Source organism: Balaenoptera physalus, assembly GCF_965194825.1.
Source record: "Balaenoptera physalus genome assembly, chromosome: 6".
NCBI lineage: Eukaryota > Metazoa > Chordata > Mammalia > Artiodactyla > Balaenopteridae > Balaenoptera > Balaenoptera physalus.
The window spans coordinates 91,252,982-91,276,939 of NC_138885.1; the positions used below are offsets into that span (position 1 = coordinate 91,252,982).

The 23,958-nt window shown below is 38.6% G+C and overlaps 1 protein-coding gene across 1 annotated transcript in view; it reads right to left on the reverse strand.

The window, feature by feature from the left end:
* Positions 1-6,542: 6,542 nt before the first annotated feature.
* Positions 6,543-23,958, reverse strand: part of KCTD18 (potassium channel tetramerization domain containing 18) — a 29,354-nt gene continuing 11,938 nt past the window's right edge. The window contains exons 6-7 of the mRNA XM_082467214.1: positions 18,142-18,244; positions 6,543-8,224 (exon numbers count right to left, since the gene is read on the reverse strand). Of these exons, the coding sequence (XP_082323340.1) occupies positions 7,717-8,224; positions 18,142-18,244 (611 nt within the window). The 3' untranslated portion in view covers positions 6,543-7,716. The remainder of the gene's footprint in view (positions 8,225-18,141; positions 18,245-23,958) is intronic.

Consider the following 23,958-nt stretch of genomic DNA (forward strand, 5'->3'; position numbering starts at 1 on the left):
AAGAACACTCTTTGACATAAATCACAGCAAGATCTTTTTTGATCCACCTCCTAGAGTAATGGAAATAAAAACAAAAATAAACAAATGGGACCTAGTGAAACTTAAAAGCTTTTGCACAACAGAGGAAACTACAAACAAGACGAAAAGACAACCCTCAGAATGGGAGAAAGTATTTGCAAACGAATCAACGAACAAAGGATTAATCTCCAAAATATATAAACAGCTCGTGCAGCTCAATATTAAAAAAACAAACAACCCAATCCAAAAATGGCAGAAGACCTAAATAGACATTTCTCCAGAGAAGACATACAGATGGCCAAGAAGCACATGAAAAGCTGCTCAACATCACTAATTATTAGAGAAATGAAAATCAAAACTACAATAAGCGTATCACCTCACACCAGTTAGAATGGGCATCATCAGAAAATCTACAGACAACAAATGCTGGAGAGGGTGTGGAGAAAAGGGAACCCTCTTGCACTGTTGGTGGGAATGTAAATTGATACAGCCACTATGGAGAACAGTATGGAGGTTCCTTAAAAAACTAAAAATAGAATTGCCAATATGATCCAGCAATCCCACTACTGAGCATATACCCAGAGAAAACCATAATTCAAAAAGACACATGCACCCCAATGTTCATTGCAGCACTATTTACAATAGCTAGGTCATGGAAGCAACCTAAATGCCCATCGACAGACGAATGGATAAAGAAGATGTGGTACATATATATAATAGAATATTACTCAGCTATAAAAAGGAACGAAATTGGGTCATTTGTTGAGACATGGATGGATCTAGAGACTGTCATACGGAGTGAAGTAAGTCAGAAAGAGAAAAACAAATATCATATATTAACGCATATATGTGGAACCTAGAAAAATGGTACAGATGAACTGGTGTGCAGGGCAGAAATTGAGACACAGATGTAGAGAACAAACATATGGACACCAAGGGGGTAAAGCGGCGGGGGGGTGGAGGTGGTGGTGTGATGAATTGGGCGATTGGGATTGACATGTATTCACTGATGTGTATAAAATTGATGACTAATAAGAACCTGCTGTATAAAAAAAAATTTGTTTTGCCAATAAATAAATAAATAAATTCTTTTTCAACTTCAAAAAAAAAAAGCACTTCCTGTCAAAAACAGAAAACTATTCTATTTTTTTAACTTAAGTTTGAGTTAGATTTACGTATTCCTAGCCTTTTGAGAGAACACCCACTTTTTGTAAATTATTGTCATCAAGCTGGCCAATAATGTCATTACCCCTCTGCTAATGCCTGACACACAGTAGGTACTCAGTAAATACAAGGAAGAGAGAGCAGCTATGAAAGAATGACCCCTAGTATTTCTCTAATACCCCTAGAAAACTCTGGACTCTAAGTGGCTCGTACAAAATAATCCAGTACGTCAATTCTAGAGAAGGTGGGAAGAGAGCAGCAGCTAAAGTTCCGACCCTGGTGCAGACTGCCTGGATTCACATTGGGCCTCACCACCTGCTGGCTGTGTAAACGCGTTTCTAAACATCTCAATACCTCCGTTTCTCCACGGGTAAATGGGACAAATAACCATACCTACCTCGAAGGATTGTTACAAGGATTGAATAAGTTAATCTTTGCAAAGCACTTGGAGTAATGCCTGGTACTTTGTAGGGAGACAGTAACCACAGAGTAATGTGAGTGGAGACACTTTATAAATTTATACGGGGAAGCTTTATAGAGAGAGAAATGTAAGTATATATGAAGTAATAATTAGTAAGGGGATTAGCTACTAAAGAAAACAGGAATACAGGTACTGGGATGGCTATTACTAGAGCTTGAGGCAGAGGAAAGAACAAGTTTGGGAGAACTCCCTGCCCCCACCCACCCCTGCCCCCAAGGCTGAGACTCTGACCTTGTGAGGGAGGGTGTCCCTGTGGCCCCAGTAGAGGCCAAGAAGCCCCCTGAAGTACTGGCAAGGGAGAAGCCCCGCCCCCCAGGGCACTGGAGAACCGAGGAGCTTTCCCCGGAGGAGCTGGCCGACTCACCAGGGGGCCGCCTGCAGGGGTGCCACGGAACCCACTGGGAATACTGCTGGGGCGCCAGCAAAACTTGCCAGGAAGCTTCCTGCAGGAGTGTTGTTGAATTATCTGGGGAGCCAGCCAGGAGACCCACGGGACGGGGAGCTGCTGCTGCTGAAACTTGGGCCCGCTGGGGTTCCCACACCCCAGCCGAGCACTCGTTGCGGGAGCAAGACCACAGGGACACTCACGGAACCAGGAAGAAGCCGCCTCCTGCTGCAGTGTCCCTCCAGTGACAAAGCCAGCTGGCTAAAGGGAAGTGCTTAGGGAGTCCAGCTCCAGGATCCCAGCAGGGCAGTGAAGAGTAGATTTGGAGCCAAGAGGCAAAGAGTTGATACCTGGCATACCCTTAGAACAGTATTTGATAAATAAGTCATAGCTATGAGGCACACAACTGCTCTAAGTCCTGGCTAGCTCATCTCTGGGAGGAATGTCAAGCTCCTATAAGAAGGGGCCTAAAATAGTGCTTAAAGGCCTGGACTCGAGGAAGATGACATACACGTGAATCCTGCCCTTGCCTCGTACTAGATGCAAGGCAGCTTACCAAACCCCTCTGTGCTTCAGGTTGTCCATCTGAAAAATGGGGATAATAATAATATACCTACATTATAGGGTTGCTGGATTAAATAAGTTAACATATAAAGGGCTTAGAAGGGTACATCTTAGTTTTTATTAGATAGTTGCTTGGTTAGAACAGCAAACAAAAATGTTTCTAATATTACACCAAAACCAGAAATGTAAGTGAGAGCTAATAGGGTCGAATTCTTTAATTGGCAGGCCTGGGACATCCTTCCTTTAGTACCATCCTCCCCCTCAGTTCCCAGGGTTCCACTCCTACCTGTGATTGACAGCTCTAATGTTCTCTTACTCATCCACACCCCCCAGTTAGGAGAAATAGTTACCAGTATTTTGCTCAGGTTAAGTCACCCAGCTAGTGCAATGGTTCTCAACTGGGGGTAATCGATTTTGTGTCCACCCCACAACCCCAGGAGACATTTGGAAAAGTCTGGAGACATTTTGATTGTCACAACTGGGGCAGGGATGTTGCTCAATATCCTACAGTGCACAGTACGGTCGTCCTCAGTAAAGAATTATCCAGTCCAAACTGCCAATAGTGTCACAGTTGAAAAACCCTGATCTGGAGGGTCCAGGGGCTTTGGAGAAAGAAAACAGAAACAGGGGATGAGCAGAGACATTGTGCCTTGTTCCTCCAGCTATGCTGGGTTCCTGGTTGGTTCAGCCTATGTCATCAAATCCAGACTGTCTGGCCCACAGCTGGAGTCTAAATGTACAATTTCTGATGTCCTTGGGCTATTCATGTCATCTACATAGAAGCTGGGTTCCCACATCTTCCAAACCAAGAAATTAGGGCATAAGTTCTTGAAAGAGCTGCTATTGAAGCAGAATGTCCAAATTTTTAAGAAATCTTGGCAGAAGGAAGCAATATTTGTCTTTTTCCAACTTTAGCCAACCTTTCCAACTTTTTCCAATCTCTTTCTTTCCATAAAGTGCTGTTTAAAACAAGTTTCTCTTCTAAGCTTCAGGCCCTTAGATTCATTCCTGTAGCTGAGCACAATTTTACTAAGGTAATGAAGGTTTTAGGGTAAAAGAAAGGAAAGTATGAGAAGCACCATTATAAAATGAAAAGTTGCTAAATAAACGAGTAGGACAGAATATTGATTGACAGTTACTGTAAAATTCTGTTTGTCTCAGCCACAGCTTACATCAGGAAGTGTCTAGCCAGCAAATATGAAATGTGTATGGGCTGTCTGAGGCAACACATGTGAACAAAGAAAAATTAGCTTTTCTGTAACAATATAAACCATGTGTAGCTCATGAGGCTGACAGGACTATAAGTGAAAACGGTTCTTTGGCTGCTCCACCAACCAAATTCCGTGGATATGAAATTCTGAAAACAGCTGGAAACCAATCTTTTTTTCTGTTAGTTATTCATGATGTTTCCTTTTCTGGCTGTACTACATGCTTGAAATCCTGCATTTGATTTCATCTGAGTGAAAACTGCAGCCCTCGACAGAGAATCACTCATCCACTCCTCACTGGCTGAGGAATTCAGCAACTTGTTGACAGTTTCCAAGGGAGAGTTTCAGCATATGGGAAAATGACAGTATTTTCCATAATTAAAAAGTTCCTGGTTAACTTAGGAATACACATATGTAAATCATTTAAAAATATTTTTCATTTGCTATAGTAAAAGCTCTTTCCCTTCATTTTATTAAGTTCATATTTTCTACTTAGTTTCTAACCAACATCCTACCAAACGTAGATTAAAGCTGTTCAAAGGGATTGCAGGTATAAATAAGGCAATCCTTTATAAGGCACCTCATATTCATATAAATGTTAGCATTTTTCCCTTTACTGAACAATTTACTACCACAAATTTTTGTGCACATTCAAAATGCTATTTAAATAAAAATTCTTCTATGAACAATTTCTCAGGGAAAGCCAAATATGCTTGTACATTAATTCCTTCTTTAGAAATCAAAGTATAGTTGATAATAATTACACTGTATTTAACCATAGATTGGGAAGTGAATCAACAATTTTTTCAATGTTAGCACTCGCTAAGGAAGCAATAGGATTCAGTCTGTGAATGAAAAAGAAATTGCATCAGCAAGTCTAGTAGGGGCAGTAAAGCAGGAGGAGAGGGGCCAGACTGCTTTTTTCCTTTCTCAGAAGTCAGGCAGTATCTGTCTGACCTCTCTGGGGTCTCATGAGCCATGTCTCTGAATTACTTTAAACAACTTGACAAGTTATATAACTGTTACGGTCATTACTAATGGTAATTGTGGTCATTAGCAACAATCACCAAATTAAGGGATTTCCGCCAGCATCTCCTTTGTTCTGACAGGATAAGTTTTGCAAGGTTGGAAATCAGTTTCTGCGCCCCCGAAGACCACTACCAGATACAGTTTATAAAATAATTGGGGGAGGGGGCATTGCCCTGTCAGCAATTTACTGGAGGCCTACTGTGTACCAGGCATTGCAAGTACAGAGGTGGCAGAGTCGCTCTCTAGTAGAAGACAGACATGTGATCTAATACCATAATACCTTCCTGTTCAAAAACTTTAAATATTAAACAAATCCACAGTTTGACATCTACTTCCTCCCTCTGGCTTTTCCTTTGATCAGTGCTGCTGTGGCATTCTGTGAAATTAGATTACGTGGCTAAAGTGTGTGTGTGGAGGAGCGGTCATTACTGTACAGCCTTTACATTACTGAACCTCATTTTCTCGATCTCTAAAGGACTGGAAAAGACTACCTTCATTATGTTGTTCTGAAACTAAAAAGCAAACTGAACACAGTGAAATAAAATATATGAAAATACTTCATAAACTAACATAAAGCAATATTGAAACAAAAACTTATTATTTAAAAATACAAATGAAACAAATCCTTCAGTAGATTCCTACTGCCAGCCTTAGCCTCTCCACCTTATAATTAACCAGTTTTAACCAGGGCAAACCAGTTTTCAACACAGATTGCCTGGAAGGGCATAGTCAATTATCTTTTTTTTATATGAGCAATACCTAAATACTCTACTCACCATTCAGAATTTCTGTTGCGTCCTCTGATCCAACAACTGCACAAACCTACTTTTCCAAAGTAATGACACTGAATCACTGTTTATAAAGCATGCTTTCCTTTAAAAAATTTTTTATTTTCCAGGAAGACCAATGGGTTATGATGAGTTACCAACTCTTAATGTTCACAGAGTCTGGTATTAGGAAAAATGTGTCTTCATGCGAAATGAACCTAATCCCCAGGGAACCACACCCAAATAAAGTAATGTTCAAGTTACTGGAGCATTCTGAAATTGATTTTGACTCCTGATACCCATAAGGGATGGTTTGTGCCTTTCCACGTCAGCTGAACCATGGCCCAATAGTTATTCCAAAAACTCTCCTCTTATAAAGGCCAAATGTGCTCAACAGACGTCCCTTAAACTACTTGATGCAAAGAAATGCAGGCTGTTGACTGAATCAACCATGATTAACCTTCAACATGTTTCTTTTCCAGACAAATGTTTATTATGTGTAAAATACACATTAGTATAAAATTTTCTTACATGAATCAGCAATTCAAAATGTTGTAGATCAAGCAATGCCAATAATATCCTAAATGGAAGTTCTCAAACTCACTATGGTCTTTAATTTTCAGAAGACCTGGATTCTGTGTAATAGTATTTTTCAAGGTGACTGAATATCTTATATATTCCCCAGGGGAATATCATTCATGAATCTTTAGTTTTAAATATTCACTTTTTCTAGCCAAATAAACCACTTATTTAAAAAAGGCTGCTGGTATTTGGATAGCTATCCAAAATTGGTTTAACGATTTCATACGTTAACTAGACAAGAAAGCAATTTTGTGAGCAGAAATAGATAACCTATATAAACGAACAAGCTTTCAAACTACTAAAGGGCTCCAAGGCTTAAAAATAAGTACAGTCACAGAAAAATGTCACTTTTTACGGAAAGGTTTTTTTTATTTTGTAAAAAGTAATGTTTTGAGTATATTTACTTTACTCTTTTAAACCAGTACAAGTACAATGATAAGCACTGAGTAAAAAGTACCCTGCTTTATGAACTTATTTTTAACACACTGACGGCATACTGCTCACTGAAGACAGAAATATGTGATCCAATTATAAAACATAACATGTACGTGTAAACACATACAACTGAATAGTTGTGAAAAAATAGATTAATCAAAATACTCTGTTTTAAAATATTAAATTCAAGTTATGTGGAAATTTTATGCATAAAAAATCATATTGTATAATCAGAATAACTCTTTAATGGTCATTTCTGAAAAAAATATTAACTTTAGTTAAAAAGTTAATACATTTCTCTTCAAAGTACTTTCAAAACTTCACTACTCAAATGAAAAATAAAATATTTTAACAATTCATTCCATGACATGTTATATAGTTCTTATTCCAAGAAATCTTCTGGCAAGGTATAAATAAATCTGTTAACGGAAAAGAGTAAGAAAAGCCAATCTAGGAAAGAAAATTGTTCCATTAAGTGAGAGTCAAAGTGTGATCTCAAATTACTGTCTTTTTTTTTCCCCTCCCCATCATTTCTTTTCATGCTACCTTTTGAGACTGAGAGTGCCCTGCAGGGAGTTCACCTTGATCTACATTTCTCTCAAATCTCCCCCCATCGGGGACATAGCACAGGGAAGCACTAATATCACCCTCTCTATTTCACCAGACTGAAAGCTAAGCCCAAACCTCACTCCTACCCCTGGGCTGCTGTGAGTAACATTAAATAAGTGCCTAAAATCTATAATTATTTCAGCAACAAAGTGGACTTGCTAGGGATGATTTTGCTCTACTGTTTTGTTGCCTTAATACCAATTAAACATTTTAAAAAAAAAAGCCCCCACACATTAAAAAACCTGAAATTAAAACCGTCCCTAGACAAATAATTTAAACGTTGGGAAAATGAGAAGTAAATATAGGCCCAACCACTTACAGTCTCCCTCCTCCATTCCTACTTCACACAATTCACCCTAAATAGAAAGAAACAAGCTTTCATCCCGACTGCATCGGGAAAGAGTGCCGCTTATTTGTATTAAACTGGCTGTAAGCTCGGAGAGGCAAACGGGACACCCTGAGGCCCCGTTTCCATCAATCGGTCTGGCCCTGCCCGTTCTCAGTCCTCGCGCCCAGGGCGCTGGGGGCGTCGGGGGTCGGCTCTGGGGACCCCGCCGGCCTGGCCGCGGGGCAGGCGGGCGGGGAAGGCCCCGCAGCGCACAAGGGAGTCCGCTTCAGTTTTATCACTCGGTGCGGGGTGGCCTTTTTGTTGGAGAGCAGAACCTTAGCTGGAGGTGGGTGCGTGGCCCCGTTCTCAGCACCCCCGGTCCCGTGGGCAGCCTGGGGATGCCCGGGCAGCCCTGTGCCCACCGGGGACGGGGCTTTCGACGGTGCAGAGCGCTGAGCTGCCCTTCCTCCTGCAGCCGGGTTCACGGATGCCCGGGACCAGGGCTGCGGGGCACTGGCTGGAGGCACCCTGACGGAAGCCGAGTTCTTGACTTTAATTTGGGTGCTGGTGGAAGGCCCCAAAAATCGTACTGGCTTAGGACCAGTCTTACAGTTCACGCCTTCTTCTTCCTCTTCATTGGGCGCTATCAGTCGCCTGTAAATAGAGAAGCAGGTTCTTGTCAACCAGCTGGTCCTGTAAACCAGCATCTACAGGTTTAATAACTAATGAAAACGTCTCCAAAGTTTACCTTCAGGGTGAATAAAAAGGTTTTCGTCAAGAATTTGAGCCAAGAGGTATCAACCTACCTCATCTCTCATCTCCCACCAAGGTCAATAAGTAAATTAGCAAGTTTACAAAAGATTGTTTCAACTGGAATACACTCTTTCAAACTCACACATAATGTTAATACCAGCAAGTTAAAATTTGGAGCGTTACACTGGAATTACACAACACATTACTCAGTTCTCACAAATTCTGATGTGATCCAGAGGACAACCAGGAGTATCCCAAGTTGTTTTTCCCAGGATAGCAGTTTCAAGAGATTTACTGAGGAAAAAAGGGTTTCACAAATAAACTTGAGAAATGCTACTGCATATTTTATTCTCCACCTAAAGCTTTAAACTCTATATTAACAAATTAAAGATTCTATAGTAAAGACGTCTGTTTAGCTTTGTTGAATCCATATTTCCCAATCATTCTGTAATGCACCCTTTGGCACCCAGTAAAATTAGCATGCTATGGAACACATTTTGGGAACTGCTAGAATAGTCGAACTCATGGTACAGTTAGATGTTTTTTGAATTTGAGAAGTATTGGACAAACCTTCAAAGATTCCTCAGCTGAGTTGCCATTCACTATAAAAAGCCTGAAGTGGGAACACTGTTTTACCTTATTTAATTTATTTTTAATTCATTTTGTTTAAACTAAAACAAACAAACAAAAAACAGTTCACCCATTTCTCCCACTGCCCCCCCCACCCCCGCCACCTCTGGCAACTACCAATCAGTTCCCTGTTTTTTTGCTTTGGATTTTTTGTTTGTTTGTTGTTTGTTTGCTTTTAAGATTCCACATAAAAGCTCATATGGTATTTGTCTTCCTCTCTCTGACTTACTTCACTTAGCATAATATCCTCAAGGTCCATTTGTTGCAAATATATATATATATATATATATATACACACACACACACACATACCACAATTTCTTTATACCATCATCCATCAATGGACACTTAGGTTGTTTTTATATCTTGGCTATTGTAAATAATGCTTCAATGAACATGGGGGTACATATATCTTTATGAGTTAGTGTTTTTGCTTTCTTTGGATAGACACCCAGAATTAGAATTGCTGGATCATATGTTAGTCCTACTTAGAATTTTTTGAAGAACTTTCATATTGTTTTCCATAGTGGCTGCACCAATTTACATTCCCACTAACAGCGCACAACGGTTCCTTTTTTTCCACATCCTTGCCAACATTTATTTCCTGTCTTTTTGATGACAGCCATTCTAACAAGCATGAGGTGATATCTCATTGTGGTTTTGATTTGCATTTCCCTGATGATTAATGATGTTGAGCATCTTTTCATGTACCCATTGGTCATCTATATGTCTTCTTTGGAAAAATGTTTATTCAGATCTTCTGTCCATTTTTGAATCAGATTGTTTGTTTTTCTGCTATTGAGCTGTATGAGTTCTTTATATATTTTGGATATTAGCCCCTTATCAGATATATGATTTGCAAATATTTTCTACCATCCAGTAGTTTGCCTTTTCATTTTGTTGATGGTTTCCTTTGCTGTGCAGAAGCTTTTTTAGTTTGACGTAGTCCCACTTGTTTATTTTTGCTTCTGTTGCTTTTCATGTCAGATTAAAAGATCATCACTAAGACCTATGTCAAGGAGCTTACCACCTATTTTTTCTTCTAGGAGTTTTATGGTTTACATTCAAGTCTTTAATCCATTTTGAGTTAATTTTTGTGTAGTATGGTGTAAGATAGTGGTCCAGTTTCATTCTTTTGCATGTGGATATCCAATTTTCCCAACACTGTTTATTGAAGACACCTTTCCCCATCGTATATTTTTGGCTCCTTTGTTGTAAATCAGTTGGCCTATATGTATGGGTTTATTTCTGGTCTCTCTCTTCTGTTCCACTCATCTGTGTGTCTGTTTTTATGCCAATACCATACCATTTAAATTACTATAGCTTTGTAATATAGTTTGAAATCAGGGAGCATGATGCCTTCAGCTTTGTTCTTCTTTCTCAAGATTGCTTTGGCTATTTAGGGTCTTTTGTGGTTCCATACATATTTTAGGATTGTTCGTCCTACTTCTGTGAACAATGTCATTGGAATTTTGATAGGGATCACACTGAATCTGTATATTGCTTTGGGTAATACAGGCATTTTAATAATATTAATTCTTCCAATTCATGAATAGGGACTATCTTTCCATTTATTTGTGTCTTCTTCAATTGCTTTCATTAACGACTTACAGTTTTCAACATACAGGTTTTTTATTATCTCCTTGGTTAAATTTATTCCTAGGCATTTTATTCTTTTTGATGCAACCATAAACTGGATTTCCTTAATTTCTCTTTCTGATAGTTCATTATTAGCATATAAAAATGTAACAGATTTTTGTGTATTGATTTTGTTTATTAGTTCTAACAGTTTTTTGATGGAGTATTTAGGGTTTTCTATATATAATATCATGTCATCTGCAAATAGTGACAGTTTTACTTCTTCCTTTCCAATATGGATATTTTAAATTTATTTTTCTTGCCTAATTGCTCTGGCTGGGACTTCCAATACTATGTTTAGTAAAAGTAGTGAGAGTGGGGGTCCTTATCTTGTTCCTGATCTTAGAGGAAATGCTTTGAGCTTCTCACCACTGAGTATGTTTGCTGTAGGCTTGTCATATAAGGCTTTATTATGTTGAGGTACATCCTCACTATACCTGCTCTGTTGAGAATTTTTATCATAAATGGATGCTGAATTTTGTCAAATACCTCTTCTGTGTCTATTGAGATGATCATATGATTTTTGATATGATATAAAAACCATTGGATAGATTGTTTCCAGTTCAAGATGACAACATAGGAAGATACTGAACTCACCTCCTCCCATGGACACACTGAGTCTATAGCTACATATGGAACAATTTCCTCTTAAATAAAACCTAAAGGCCAGCTGAGTGACAACTACATATTGGGCAAATGAGAAGAAAACAACATTTAAGCAGGTAGGAGAAGCTGGAACACAATCTTGCCATAAACCCGTCCCCCAATGCAGTAATCCGCAACCAGGAAGAAAGTCAAAACCTGCATCTTCTCCCTGAGGAAGGAAAGATTCAAACCCCACATCGGGCTCCCCAGTTTTTAAGACATGCACTTGAGAGATGAGCCCCCAAAACATTTAACTTTGAAAATCAACAGGGTTCAAGTCCCGAGGCCCACAAACTATAGCAATCTGATAAACAGCTCTTCCAGGGTCCACATGCTCAGATTCACCCACCCTAGGGCCCAGTTCAAAGGTGGCCAATTGCACCCAGACTTAAATAGTAAAGTAGCTCGCTTGCTGAGAGAAAAGTGCTGGCCTGAGGGGCAGCCGTCTAATTTAACACACACATCTAGAAGCCTGCTGGAACACTCTCTGGGAATGAAGACTAGCAGGTACCATCTTCATGCTCTCCCTTTGCTGTGCTCCAGAGCACCAGTATTTCCTGGAAGAGAGCTTTTATACTCGTCTGGAACCCTCATTTTTTATGGCTCTTAGCCAGGGGACACCCCCTGATTGCCTGGCTCTGGAGGCCAGTGGAGCTTGCATTCCTGGCCCTGTAACAATTGGTGTTACCCAGAAAGGAGAAAGGAGCTCATAGCCTTGTCTGGTACCCCAATTTTTGCAAATGCTGCCAAGAGACACCTCTACATTGCATGGCTCTGGTGGCCAGTAGGGCTTATGCTTGTGGGTCCCACAGGACTGTAACCAATGGAGAAAGAGTACTTAAACAGCTACCACCCCAGGATGCAGCAAGAGGCAACAGACCCAGAAGCTCAGTCTTTCCGTGACGGAGGTCTGTTAGCTGATCATCATGACTGCAGCCTGAGTGGCAGACTTCTAATTAAACACGCATCTAGGGGCTGACTATAATCTTTCCCAGAGACCTCATAGGGTGGGTGCTATCTTCACACCCACCTTCTGCCACACTCCAAAGTGCCAGTGTCTCCTGAAGGGGAAATTTACATGCATCTGGTCCCCTGTTTTTTGTATTTGCCACCCACAGCATGCCCCTTGATCCCTTGATCCCCTGGCTCTGGTGGCTGGTGGGACTTGCATTCCTGAGTCCCATGGGACTGTGGCAATCAGAGAGATGGTTCCTGGCGGGCTAACATCTACAGGACACTGCACAGACAACAGACTGAGGAACATCCCCCAGTCTTTCTGCAAAGGAGGCCTCTTTGCTTGTCCTAGTGCTTCGGCCTGAGGGGCAGGCCTCAGGTATGGCACACATGTATTGCCAAACAGAGCTGCTCTCAAGGAACATAGGCTGTGAATGCCATCTTGGTGCTCTCTCTCTCTGCCTTGCTCCAGCTCCTCAGAATCTTTCTGAAAAGAGCTTATACACTCAGCTGGAGCCCCGATTTTTGCAGCTGCCGCCAAGGGGACACCTTCAGATTGCCTGGCTCTGTTGGCCAGCAGAGCTTACACTTGCAGTCCCACAGGACTGTATATATTTGTATAGCTCTAAAAGCTGCCGCCTGAGGGTCTGGCTTCCAAGCAGCCTCAATCTAGGTGATGAGATCCTCCCCTTTGGGACACTGACAGGTCTTGGCTCATCCTCAACTACTGGGAGTTATTAAAAATATAATAGGCTGCTTGGACAATCGCAAAGGTTTGAGAGTCAACTAAGAGCTGGGGCAGGGCCAAACAATAAGGTTCATCCTCTGCACAAGGCTACTCTTTCAAAACTGAGTGAGGTGGTTGTTTCATCTACTGTAATAGAAACCAACACAGAGAGTCAAGTAAAATGAAGAAACTGAGGAATATGTTCCAAATGAAAGAACAAGATAAAACCTCAGGAAAAAACCTTAATTAAACATAGATAAGTAATTTAGCTGAGAAGGAGTTCAATAATGGTCATAAAAATGCTCACCAAACTGGGGAGAAGAATGAATGAACACAGTGAGAACTTCAACAAAGAGATGAAAAATATAAGAAAGTACCAAATAGAAGTCACAGAGCTGTAGAATACAATAACTGAACTGATAAACACACTAGAGGGGTTCAACAGCAGACCAGATGAAGCAGAAGAAAGGATCAGTCAACTCAAAGGCAGGGCAGTGGAATTCACCCAATCAGAGCAGGGAAAAAGAAGAAGAATGGAAAAAAAGTGAAGATAATTTAAGGGACTTATGGGACAACATCAAATGGACTAACATTCACATTATAGGGCTCCCAGAAGAAGAGAGAGAGAAAGGAGAAGAAATCTTATTTGAATAAATAATAGCTGAAAACTATATAGCCGAGAAAGGAAAGAGACATCCAGATCCAGGAAGTCCAGAGAATTCCAAAAAAGATGAATCCAAAGAGACCCACACTAAGACACATTATAATTAAAATGTCAAAAGTGAAAGACAAGGAGAAAATCTTAAATACAGCAAGAGAAAAATAACTTGTTATATACAAAGGAACCCCCATAAGACTATCAGGAGATTTTCAGCAGAAATTTTGCAGGCCAGAAAGGAGTGGCATGATATATTCAAAGTAGTAAAAGAAAAAAATCCAACCAAGAATACTCTACCCAGCAAAATTACCATTCAGAATTGAAGGAATAATAAAGAGTTTCCCAGACAAACAAAAGCTAAAGGAGTTCATCACCACTAAACTGGCCTTACAAGAAATGTTAAAGGGACTTCTTTAAGCTGAAAAGAAAGGGCACTAATTAGTAACAACACATATGAAAGAATAAATCTCACTGGAAAGGTAAATATATAGTAAAGGTAGTATATTAATCACTTATAAAGCTAGTATAAAGGTTAAAAGAAAAAAGTAATAAAAATAACTATGATTACAATAATTAGTTATGGAATACACAATATAAAATGATGTAAAATATGACACCAAAAACCTAAAACGTGGCAGGGGATAGTATAATGTTGAGCTTTACAATGGAATCAAACTTAAGTTGTTATCAACTTAAAACAGACTGTTATAGATATAAGTTGTTATATGTAAGCCTCATGGTAACCACAAAGCAAAAACTTATAGTAAATACACAAAAGATAAAGAGAAAGGAATATAATCATACCACTAAAAAAAGTCATCAAACCATAAAGGAAGAGAGCAGGAGAAGAAAGGAACAGGGAGGAACTATAAAAACAATCAGAAAACAATCAACAAAATGGAAATAAGTACATACCTATCAATAATTACCTTAAATGCAAATGGACTAAATTTACAGAGTGGCTGAATAGATCAAAAAATAAGACCCATCTATATGCTGCCCACAAAAGACTCACTTAAGTGTAAGGACACACACAGACTGAAAGTGAAGGGATGGGAAAAGATATTCCATGCAAACCAAAAGAAACCAAAAGAAAGCTGGAGTAGCTAAACTTTTATCAGATAAAATAGACTTTAAAACAAAGACTGTAATAAGAGACAAAAAAGGGCATTACATAATCTTAAAAAGGTCAATCGAACAAGAGGATATAACATTTGTAAATATTAATGCACCCAAAATAGGAGCATCTAAAAAATAAAGCAAATATTAACAGAACTAAAGGAAGAAACAGAGAGCAATACGATAATAGTGGGGAGCTTCAATACCCCACTTACATCAATGGATAGATCCTACAGATAGAAAATCAATCAGGAAACATTGGCCTTAAATGACATGTTAGGCCAGATGGAATTAACAGATATTTACAGAACATTCCATCCAAAAATAACAGAGTACACAATCTTCTCAGGTGTACAGGGAACATTTTCCATGATAGATCATGTGTTAGGCCACAATACGAGTCTCAGTAAGTTTAAGACAACTGAAATCATATCAAGCTCCCTTTCTGACCACGATGGTATGAAACTAGAAATTAATTACACAAAGAAAACTGGAAAATTCACAAATACATAGAGATTAAACAACATGTTACTGTACAACCAATGGGTCAAAGAAGAAATCAAAAGAGAAATCAAAAAATACCTTGAGACAAATAAAAATGGAAATGTAACATACCAAAATTTGTGGGATGCAGTGAAAGCAGTTCTAAGAGAGTTCATAGCAATGTTTACCTCAAGAAATAGGATAAATCTCAAATAAACAACCTGACTTTACACCTCAAGGAACTAGAAAAAGATCAAACAAAAGTTAGTAGAAGGAAGGAAATAACAAAGATTAGAATAGAAATGAATGAAATAGAGACTAAAAAGACAATAGGAAAGATCAATAAAACTAACAGCTGATTTTTTGAAAAGATAAACAAAACTGACAAACCTTTAGCTAGATTCACCAAGAAAAAAAGAGAGTACTCAAAATCAGAAATGAAAGAGGAGATGTTGAAACTGATACCATAGACATACAAAGGATCATAAGAGGCTACTATGAACAATTATATGCCAACAAATTGGACAACCTAGAAGAAATGGATTAATTCCTAGAAACATACAACCTACCAAGACTAAATCATGATGAAATAGAAAATCTGAACAGACCAATGACTACTAAGGAGATTGAAATCTCCTAACAAACAAAAGTTCAGGACCAGACAGCTTCACTGGTGAATTCTACCAAACCAATTCTTCAAAGAATTAATACCAGTCCCTCTTAAACACTTCCAAAAAATAAAAGAGGAGGGAACTCTTTCAAATTCATTAAGGCCAGTAGTACCATGATACCAAAACCAGACAAGGATGCCACAGGAAAATTTCACACCAATATCCCTGATGAACATAAATGCAAAAAATCCTCAAAAAAAATACTAGCAAACTGAATTCAACAATACATTAAAAGGAACACACATGATGATTTACTCCAGGGATGAAAAGATGGTTCAACATCCACAAATCAGTCAATATGATACACTACACCAACAAAATGAAGGAAAAAAATCACAGGGGACATTACTTTAAATGACCTTAAAACTGTCAAACTGTCAAGCAACCACTGTCAAAAGCCTGCCTGCTCCTTCCACTGCTTCCATCAGTTTCACTTCATGAAGATCACCTTCTGAACATGTGTAATGGCAATCCTCCAAGTCTTCTCCCTCTGACTCAGCACTGTTGTGTCTTCAGAGGCAAATATAAGATACTGAACTCTGATTTTTGGAAATGGGATCATAATAGCATAGTGATTTGAAATATAATATAATATATTCAACCTCAAAACTCTACTGAACATAACTAAAATTTTGTAGGTGAGAAATGGTTCTTTGGAATCTCACAAGTACTTCTAAGTCATCGTTACCTGGTCCATGAATCAAAAATGATGCTTAATAAAATCCCAGAGGAAAAAGACAACTAACACAGAGGAGAGTTTCCATGAAACCATTTCTGCTTGCTTTATATTTTGTACACATCTTCCACTGGACTCTAGTCCAAGGTTGCTCCACCTGAGCACTATTGCCATTTGGGGTTCAACAATTCTTTGTCATGGGGGGCTGCCCTCTGCATTCTAGGACGTTTAGAAGCAACCCTGGCCTCTACCCTCTGGATGCCAGCAACATCCCCCACCCGACAGTGTCCCCAAACGTTACCAAATATATCCCCTGGGGAACAAAACCGCCCCCAATGGAGAACTACTGCTCTAGACCCAAATAATATTTGCTAACTATAAGTTCGAACACCAAAATAAATAATGATAATAAAATGAGAGCCTTTAAGCAAAAAGATCTGTTTTAACATATGATTTACTACTAAAAACTGAATAAAATTCTCTGCACCTCTGTGAAAGATCCAGAGGGCAAAAGTAAGAAAGCAGTCTGAAATTTCATACAGGCACTGAATCAAATGCTAGAATAGATGATCAAGAAATCAGAATGTCTGAAAGTCATGAATACTACCCAAGATAATGAAAAGGAAATATAACTTTAAATGTATTTAAACCACAGTGAAAGACACAGATGTGGAGTGAATTCAGTGCTAATGATTTCATAGAACACAAGATAATACTACTAAATAAAAATGTTATTTGTGGTAACAGGAAGGAGAAAGGGATTCAGAATAAGTCACAGGAAATTTCAAATATTAAGTCTAATAGATTTCTTGACTATTGCCAATAAAGTCTGGAATTTCACTTTAGTGGGGAAAAATACTTACCACAGCATTACCACTGTGTCCAGTAGTATTTTTAAAATCATACTCTCCCAAAAAGAACATACCATATAACTCAGTTTTAAAGAATTACTTCCACTTTTTACATAGTTCTGGTAACTTTGCATTTAATTTTTTTTTTTTTTGGCCACGCCACACGGCTTGTGGGATTTTAGTTCCCCCACCAGGGATTGAACCCGGGCCCTTGGCAGTGAGAGCGCAGAGTCCTAACCACTGACTGCCAGGGTATTCCCTCAAGATTTACGTTTTGGGGCTTCCCTGGTGATGCAGTGGTTGAGAATCCACCTGCCAATGCAGGGGACACAGGTTCGAGCCCTGGTCCGGGAAGATCCCACATGCTGCAGAGCAACTAGGCCCATGTGCCACAACTACTGAGCCTGTGCTCTAGAGCCCGCAAGCCACAGCTACTGAGCCCGTGTGCCACAACTACTGAAGCCCGCACGCCTATAGCCCGTGCTCCGCAACAAGAGAAGCCACCGCAGAGAAGCCTGTGCACCACAACGAAGAGTAGCCCCCACTCACTGCAACTAGAGAAAGCCCGCACTCAGCAACGAAGACCCAATGCAGCCAAAAATAAATAAATAAATAAAGATTTATACTTTGATGGTAAGGCAGAATATTCACCTAGGTAATTAATAAGCTCAATGAGGTCAAGAACCATTATTCACTCCCCCAGTAAAGGCAGTAAAAATATAGGTCATAGATTAATTTTTTAAAAAATCAACAAAGGACAGATAACCTCTTTCGAATTGGGGCCATGTGACGCAGGCTTCCATGTAAAGGCCGCTCTTCCAGAGTCCAACATTCTATCAGCTCATGAGGCACCCGCCAGTAGCTAACACCTGGAAGATAAAAAGACAATTTAGAGAACCACTGTCCACTGGCAAAGGCTCAGCAACACTTTTGTATAAGACCGGCCAGAAACAGTTTAAGGTTCATGCCTCCCATTTGATGAAGAGAAGTATAAGCAGGAAGTGCTCCCAAGAAGAGCCAGGGCAACAGTGGCACAGCTCATGACCCGGGTCCAGAAAGAGCTGGCTACCAGCCGCCCCAGCTCTGCCACTGATAACCAGCAGGTCATTATACAGACCTTGGGCAACTGAGTGTGTGCTGGTTAAGGGCACAGGCACTGCAGCCAAAACTGCCTGGGCCCGGATCCCATTTCTGTCATTCACTAATCATATCACCTTGGGAAATTGTTCTCATCTGTGAAATGATGACAATAATAGTACATAATACATAATACATACATAATAGTACATAATACAATAATAGTACCTTGCTCCGATGATTAAATGAGAAAATAAAAACAAAATGCCTAGAACAGGGCCTGGCACAGACTTAGCACTCAAGAGATGTTAGGTGCCTTTATTATAAGTCATAGTGTTGGTAGTAATGTGAAAGGATTGGACAGTAGGGGTTCTAACACTTGCCCTGTCTACCTCACTAGGTTGCTGCAATCATCAAATCAGATAAATTTTGTGAACCACTCTGTAAGAGGCAACCACTATATGAATATGAGGTATCAATACATTATAGGCATCTTTTCAAACGAGAATAATCTGTGTTAATACGGCAGGCCAAGATTCCAGTCAAATTCACTTAATTTTTAAATCTGATGTTTCTTTTTTTAAATTTATTCTATTGAAGTATAGTTGATTCACAATGTTGTGTTAATTTCTGCTGTACAGCAAAGTGATTCAGTTATACATACATACATATGTGTATGTGTATATAAATATTTTTTCATATTCTTTTCCATTATGGTTTATCACAGGATATTGAATACAGTTTCCTGTGCTATACAATAGGACATTGTTGTTTATCCATTCTATATATAATAGTTTGATATGTTTCTGATTGAAAGCTGAAAATGTATTCCTTTTTTTAAAAAATTTATTTATTTTTGACTGTGTTGGGTCTTCATTGCTGTGTGCAGGCTTTCTGTGGTTGCAGCAAGCGGGGGCTACTCTTCATTGTGCTGCGCAGTCTTCTCAGTGTGGTGGTTTCTCTTGTTGTGGAGCACGGGCTCTAGGCGCGCGGGCTGCAGTAGCTGGGGCACGCGGGCTCAGTAGTTGTGGCTCGCGGGCTCTAGAGCGCATGCTCAGTAGTTGTGGCGCACGGGCTTAGCTGCTCCGCGGCGTGTCAGATCTTCCCGGACCAGGGAACGAACCTGTGTCCCCTGCATTGGCAGGCGGATTCTTAACCACTGCGCCACCAGGGAAGTCCCTGAAAATGTATTCTTATGAAGCTTAAAAACCTTATGCTAAGTGAAAGAAGCCAGACACAAAAGGTTATATATTGTATGATTCCATTTATATAAATATCCAGAATACACAAATCCACTGAGACAGAGAGCAGACTGGTAGTTGCCAGGGGCTGAGGGGAGAGGGGAATGCAGAGTAACTGCTTAATGGATACTGGGTTTCCTTTTGGGGTGACAGAAATGTTTTGGAACTAAATAGAGGTGCTGGTTACACACACTGTTAATGTAGCAAATGTCACTGAAATGTATACTGTAATTAATTCTATGTTATGTGAATTTCACCTCATTTTAAAAAAAAAGAACCATAAAAATTATACATAGACACGTTAAAAAAGGCTTAAAGAATGATGCTGAATAAAAACTGCTTGGTATTAAAAACAACAGTAACCTTTAAGTCCCAAGAAGGAACTTGGTGTCTTCTTTTTTAATCATTAAAGGGCTAGTAATAACAACCAACTTAGCAAGCTGGGCACATAAATTATTATATATAATAGACATGTCCAAATACTCGAAGTCTATGGACCTCATTTTAAGACAACAACTTTCTAGAACTGCTTGATCATACTCCCAAACCTACTTATGCTACAAAAACATCACCAGATCTCATCCATTAAGTTTTTATTTTTAAGTCAGGTTTATTGAGATATAATTTACATAAAATAAAATTCACTCTTTTTAAGTACACTGAGTTTTGACAGATGTATACAGTCATGTAACTATGGCCACAATCAAGATACAGAACATTTCTATCATCCCCAAAAAGTTCCCTCCTACCCTTCTACAGTTGATGCCCTGCCCTCCATTCCTTAGTTTTGCCTTTTCCAAAGTATCATATAAATGGAATCATACACCACGTAGCCTTTTGTGTCTGGCTTCTTTACCATCATGTTTTGAAGATTCATCCATGTTGATATATGTATCAATAATCATCTCTTTTTATTTCTGAGTAGTATTCCATTAAATGGATATAATGCAATTTGTTTTTAAGACTTTCATTTTTTTCCTGCCTATAATTCACATACAAAACTTGAAAAATATAGAAAAGTATATATATAAAAAAAAATCACTTCTAATCCTAAAACTAGGAATCATGGCTCATGACATTTTAATGTATCTCATTCCAGTCTTTTTTCTATTCGTATGATATGCACATAATTGAAAACACATATTTAATTTTGTTTCCTGCTTTTGACCATTTCTTACTTTATCATGGGCACTCATCAACGTAAAAAGTTATTCAAAATAATTTTATTTTATTTTATTTTATCATTATTATTTTTTTAGCCACGCAGCATGTGGGATCTTAGTTCCCCAACCAGGGATCGAACCCGTGTCCCCTGCAGTGGCTGCGTGGAGTCCTAACCAACAGACTGCCCAGGAATTCCCTCAAAATAATTTTAATAGCTATATCTCATCTATAACCTGTGGATGTGCCAATATGTATTTAACCCTGTATTATAGACATTTATATTGCTTTTATTTTTTCCCTATTATGAATAATGTTTAGTTGAACATCTCTGTTCATAAGCCTTTGTCTGCATTTGATTATGTCTTTAAGGTAGATTTCTAGAAGTAGAATTATTGGCTCAAAGAATATGAACAATTTTGATGCTATTGATACATACTGATAAATTGTTTCCAAGAAAAGTAATATGAATTTTATTCCTGCCAAGAATGCATGAGATCTTTACTAATGTGGTATATAAAAAAATAGTTCTCATTTAATGTATAGTTCATTGATAATGAGTTTGAACCTCTGCCACGTTTATTTCCTTTTCTGGGAATTTTATGGTCATGAACCTTATACATTTATTTGTAGGAGGGTTGAGCTGGTTTTCTAATCAATTTAAATAAACCCTCTCTATTGTAAGGATAATCTTTGTCCAGTTAATGCAACACTTTTATCCAAGTTTTTTATTAGTTTTTAAATTTTATTTATGTTTTATGTTTTAAAGTTAATACACTAAATATTATGTAATCAAATTTATCTTTGTCTTTATGTTTTATTTAAGCTTATAATTTCTTTCCCTATTAAGAAATCAGTTGTTTGCTTACATTTCATTATAGTCTATAATAGTTTCATTTTTCATTCATAAATCTACCTGGGATTATTTTCATAAATGATGTGAGGTTCAAGTTCTGTTTTTCTCCCAAGCATATTTCTCAAATAATCTATTTTTATTGGTATTTAATGCTTTCTTATCACATAGTAATTTTATTCCTATAAATTTAACGGATTTTACTCCTGATCTCTGCATCTATTCTTGTACCAGAAAGACACGGTTTTATTAGTATAGAGCTACATATAGTATTTTTACCATCAAACAGAGTTAAATTCATCCCTCTAATGACTTCTACTTCCCAAAATGTTTTTGGGTATTTCACCTGTTTATTCTTTCAAAGGAATTTTAGAATCATTTCCTCAAGATTCTCAAAGAGGTCCATTTATATTTTGGTAGGAATTGTGTTAAACCTATAATTTAATCTGAGAAACACTGACATCTTTATAATATTCAGATTTCAGGATCACGGTATGTCTCACAGTAATCTTCATCTCTTCTTTTTTATAGATGGATGGATGGATGGATGGACAGATAAATACATTTTAGCAGTTTTCTTCATAAAGGACCCAAGCATTTCTTGGTGGGGCAGCCTAGTTATTTCGTTTTGTTTATTGCTATTGTGAATGGGATTTTCTCCTATAATTTCTAATTAATTTACCATAAGTAAGCTGCTAATCTTTTTTTATATTGTATCTAGCTAGTTTAGTGTACTAAACTCATCCTTTGAAATACCTTTAGTTGATTCTTTTCGGGTTTTCTACAAAGACATATTGTCCACAAATAACAAGAACTGTCTTCTTCCTTTCAATAGTTTTTTTTTTTTTTTTTTTTTTTTTTGACTGTGTTGGGTCTTCGTTTCTGTGCGAGGGCTTTCTCCAGTTGCGGTGAGCGGGGGCCACTCTTCATCGCAGTGCGCGGGCCTCTCACTATCGCAGCCTCTCTTGTTGCGGAGCACAGGCTCCAGACACGCAGGCTCAGTAGTTGTGGCTCACGGGCCCAGTCGCTCCGCGACATGTAGGATCTTCCCAGACCAGGGCTCGAACCCGTGTCCCCTGCATTGGCAGGCAGATTCTCAACCACTGCGCCACCAGGGAAGCCCAATAGTTCTTTCTCTTACTTCTGTTTCCTGTATTATGGCTTTCCACAGGCCTTCCAGAACTTTGTTAGATAACAATGATACTCTATTACATGCTTTCTAAAAAGTTAAAATCAGTCACACACTTTGTTAAAGTCAGTGATCCCCGCTCTCTGCTCCAGCTTCCTGAGTCAGTGGAGGAAGAATCCCAGCCTAGGCCCTCCCAAAGCCTCCCAGGCAGCCTGCTAGTCCAGCGGCACAGAAGGAGACAAGAACACCACGGGCGTTGTTCTTCAACTTAAGCCCAAGTGTCTCAAAGTCAATTAAATCTGAAGTAATAAGCTTAAAGAGAATAGAATTTTGTTCAACACACTTCATCCTATCTGTTTGAGGGGCATGATATGAAAAGAAAAAGGAGGAAAAGTGAGTGAGGCAAAGTGGAGGGAAAAAAGGATTGGTCCTAGCATCCTGCCTGAAAGAGGAACAGCTGATAGAGAGTTTTAAAAAGCTTCTTCCTTTCCTTATTCAATCTTACGTGACTTGCAATGTCTCTCTCTACCAGCTTTTAAGATCATTTGAGGACTGAGATGTGTCTTATTTATCTTTGGACAATTTTAGGACTTAATTATAGTGCTTGCACCTAATTGACACTCAATATATGTTAATTAAGAAAAAAATACTTAGGCATAGAACAGTTAACCCTCTGTGATCTTTAAGCAAGTGGCATGTCTCTCTGAGACTTCTTTTCCTCATCAATAAAATCGTAAACAGCATACAGGGTTGTTTTAGGACTAAGAGATACTGAATGTAAACTACATATCACACTGAATATCAAGCAGCATTACTATTATCAACTCACATAAGCAGCTTGGTAAAGATAGTCAAATTTCAAAGTGTGCATTTAAAGAATATTTGTTTTCTAAGGGCTCTTTAGATATCTTCCCGGCATTATTTTCATTTTCTCTCTCTCTTGTTTTTTTGATTACACATTTTATGCTTAATTTAGAGGTATACTTCCTAGGACAATGCTAGGTACACAGTAGGTGCTACAGAAACTCTTTTTATTATTTTTTTTGTAATAAATTTATTGTATTTATTTATTATTTTTGGCTGCATCGGGTCTTCGTTGCTGCACGCAGGTTTTCTCTAGTT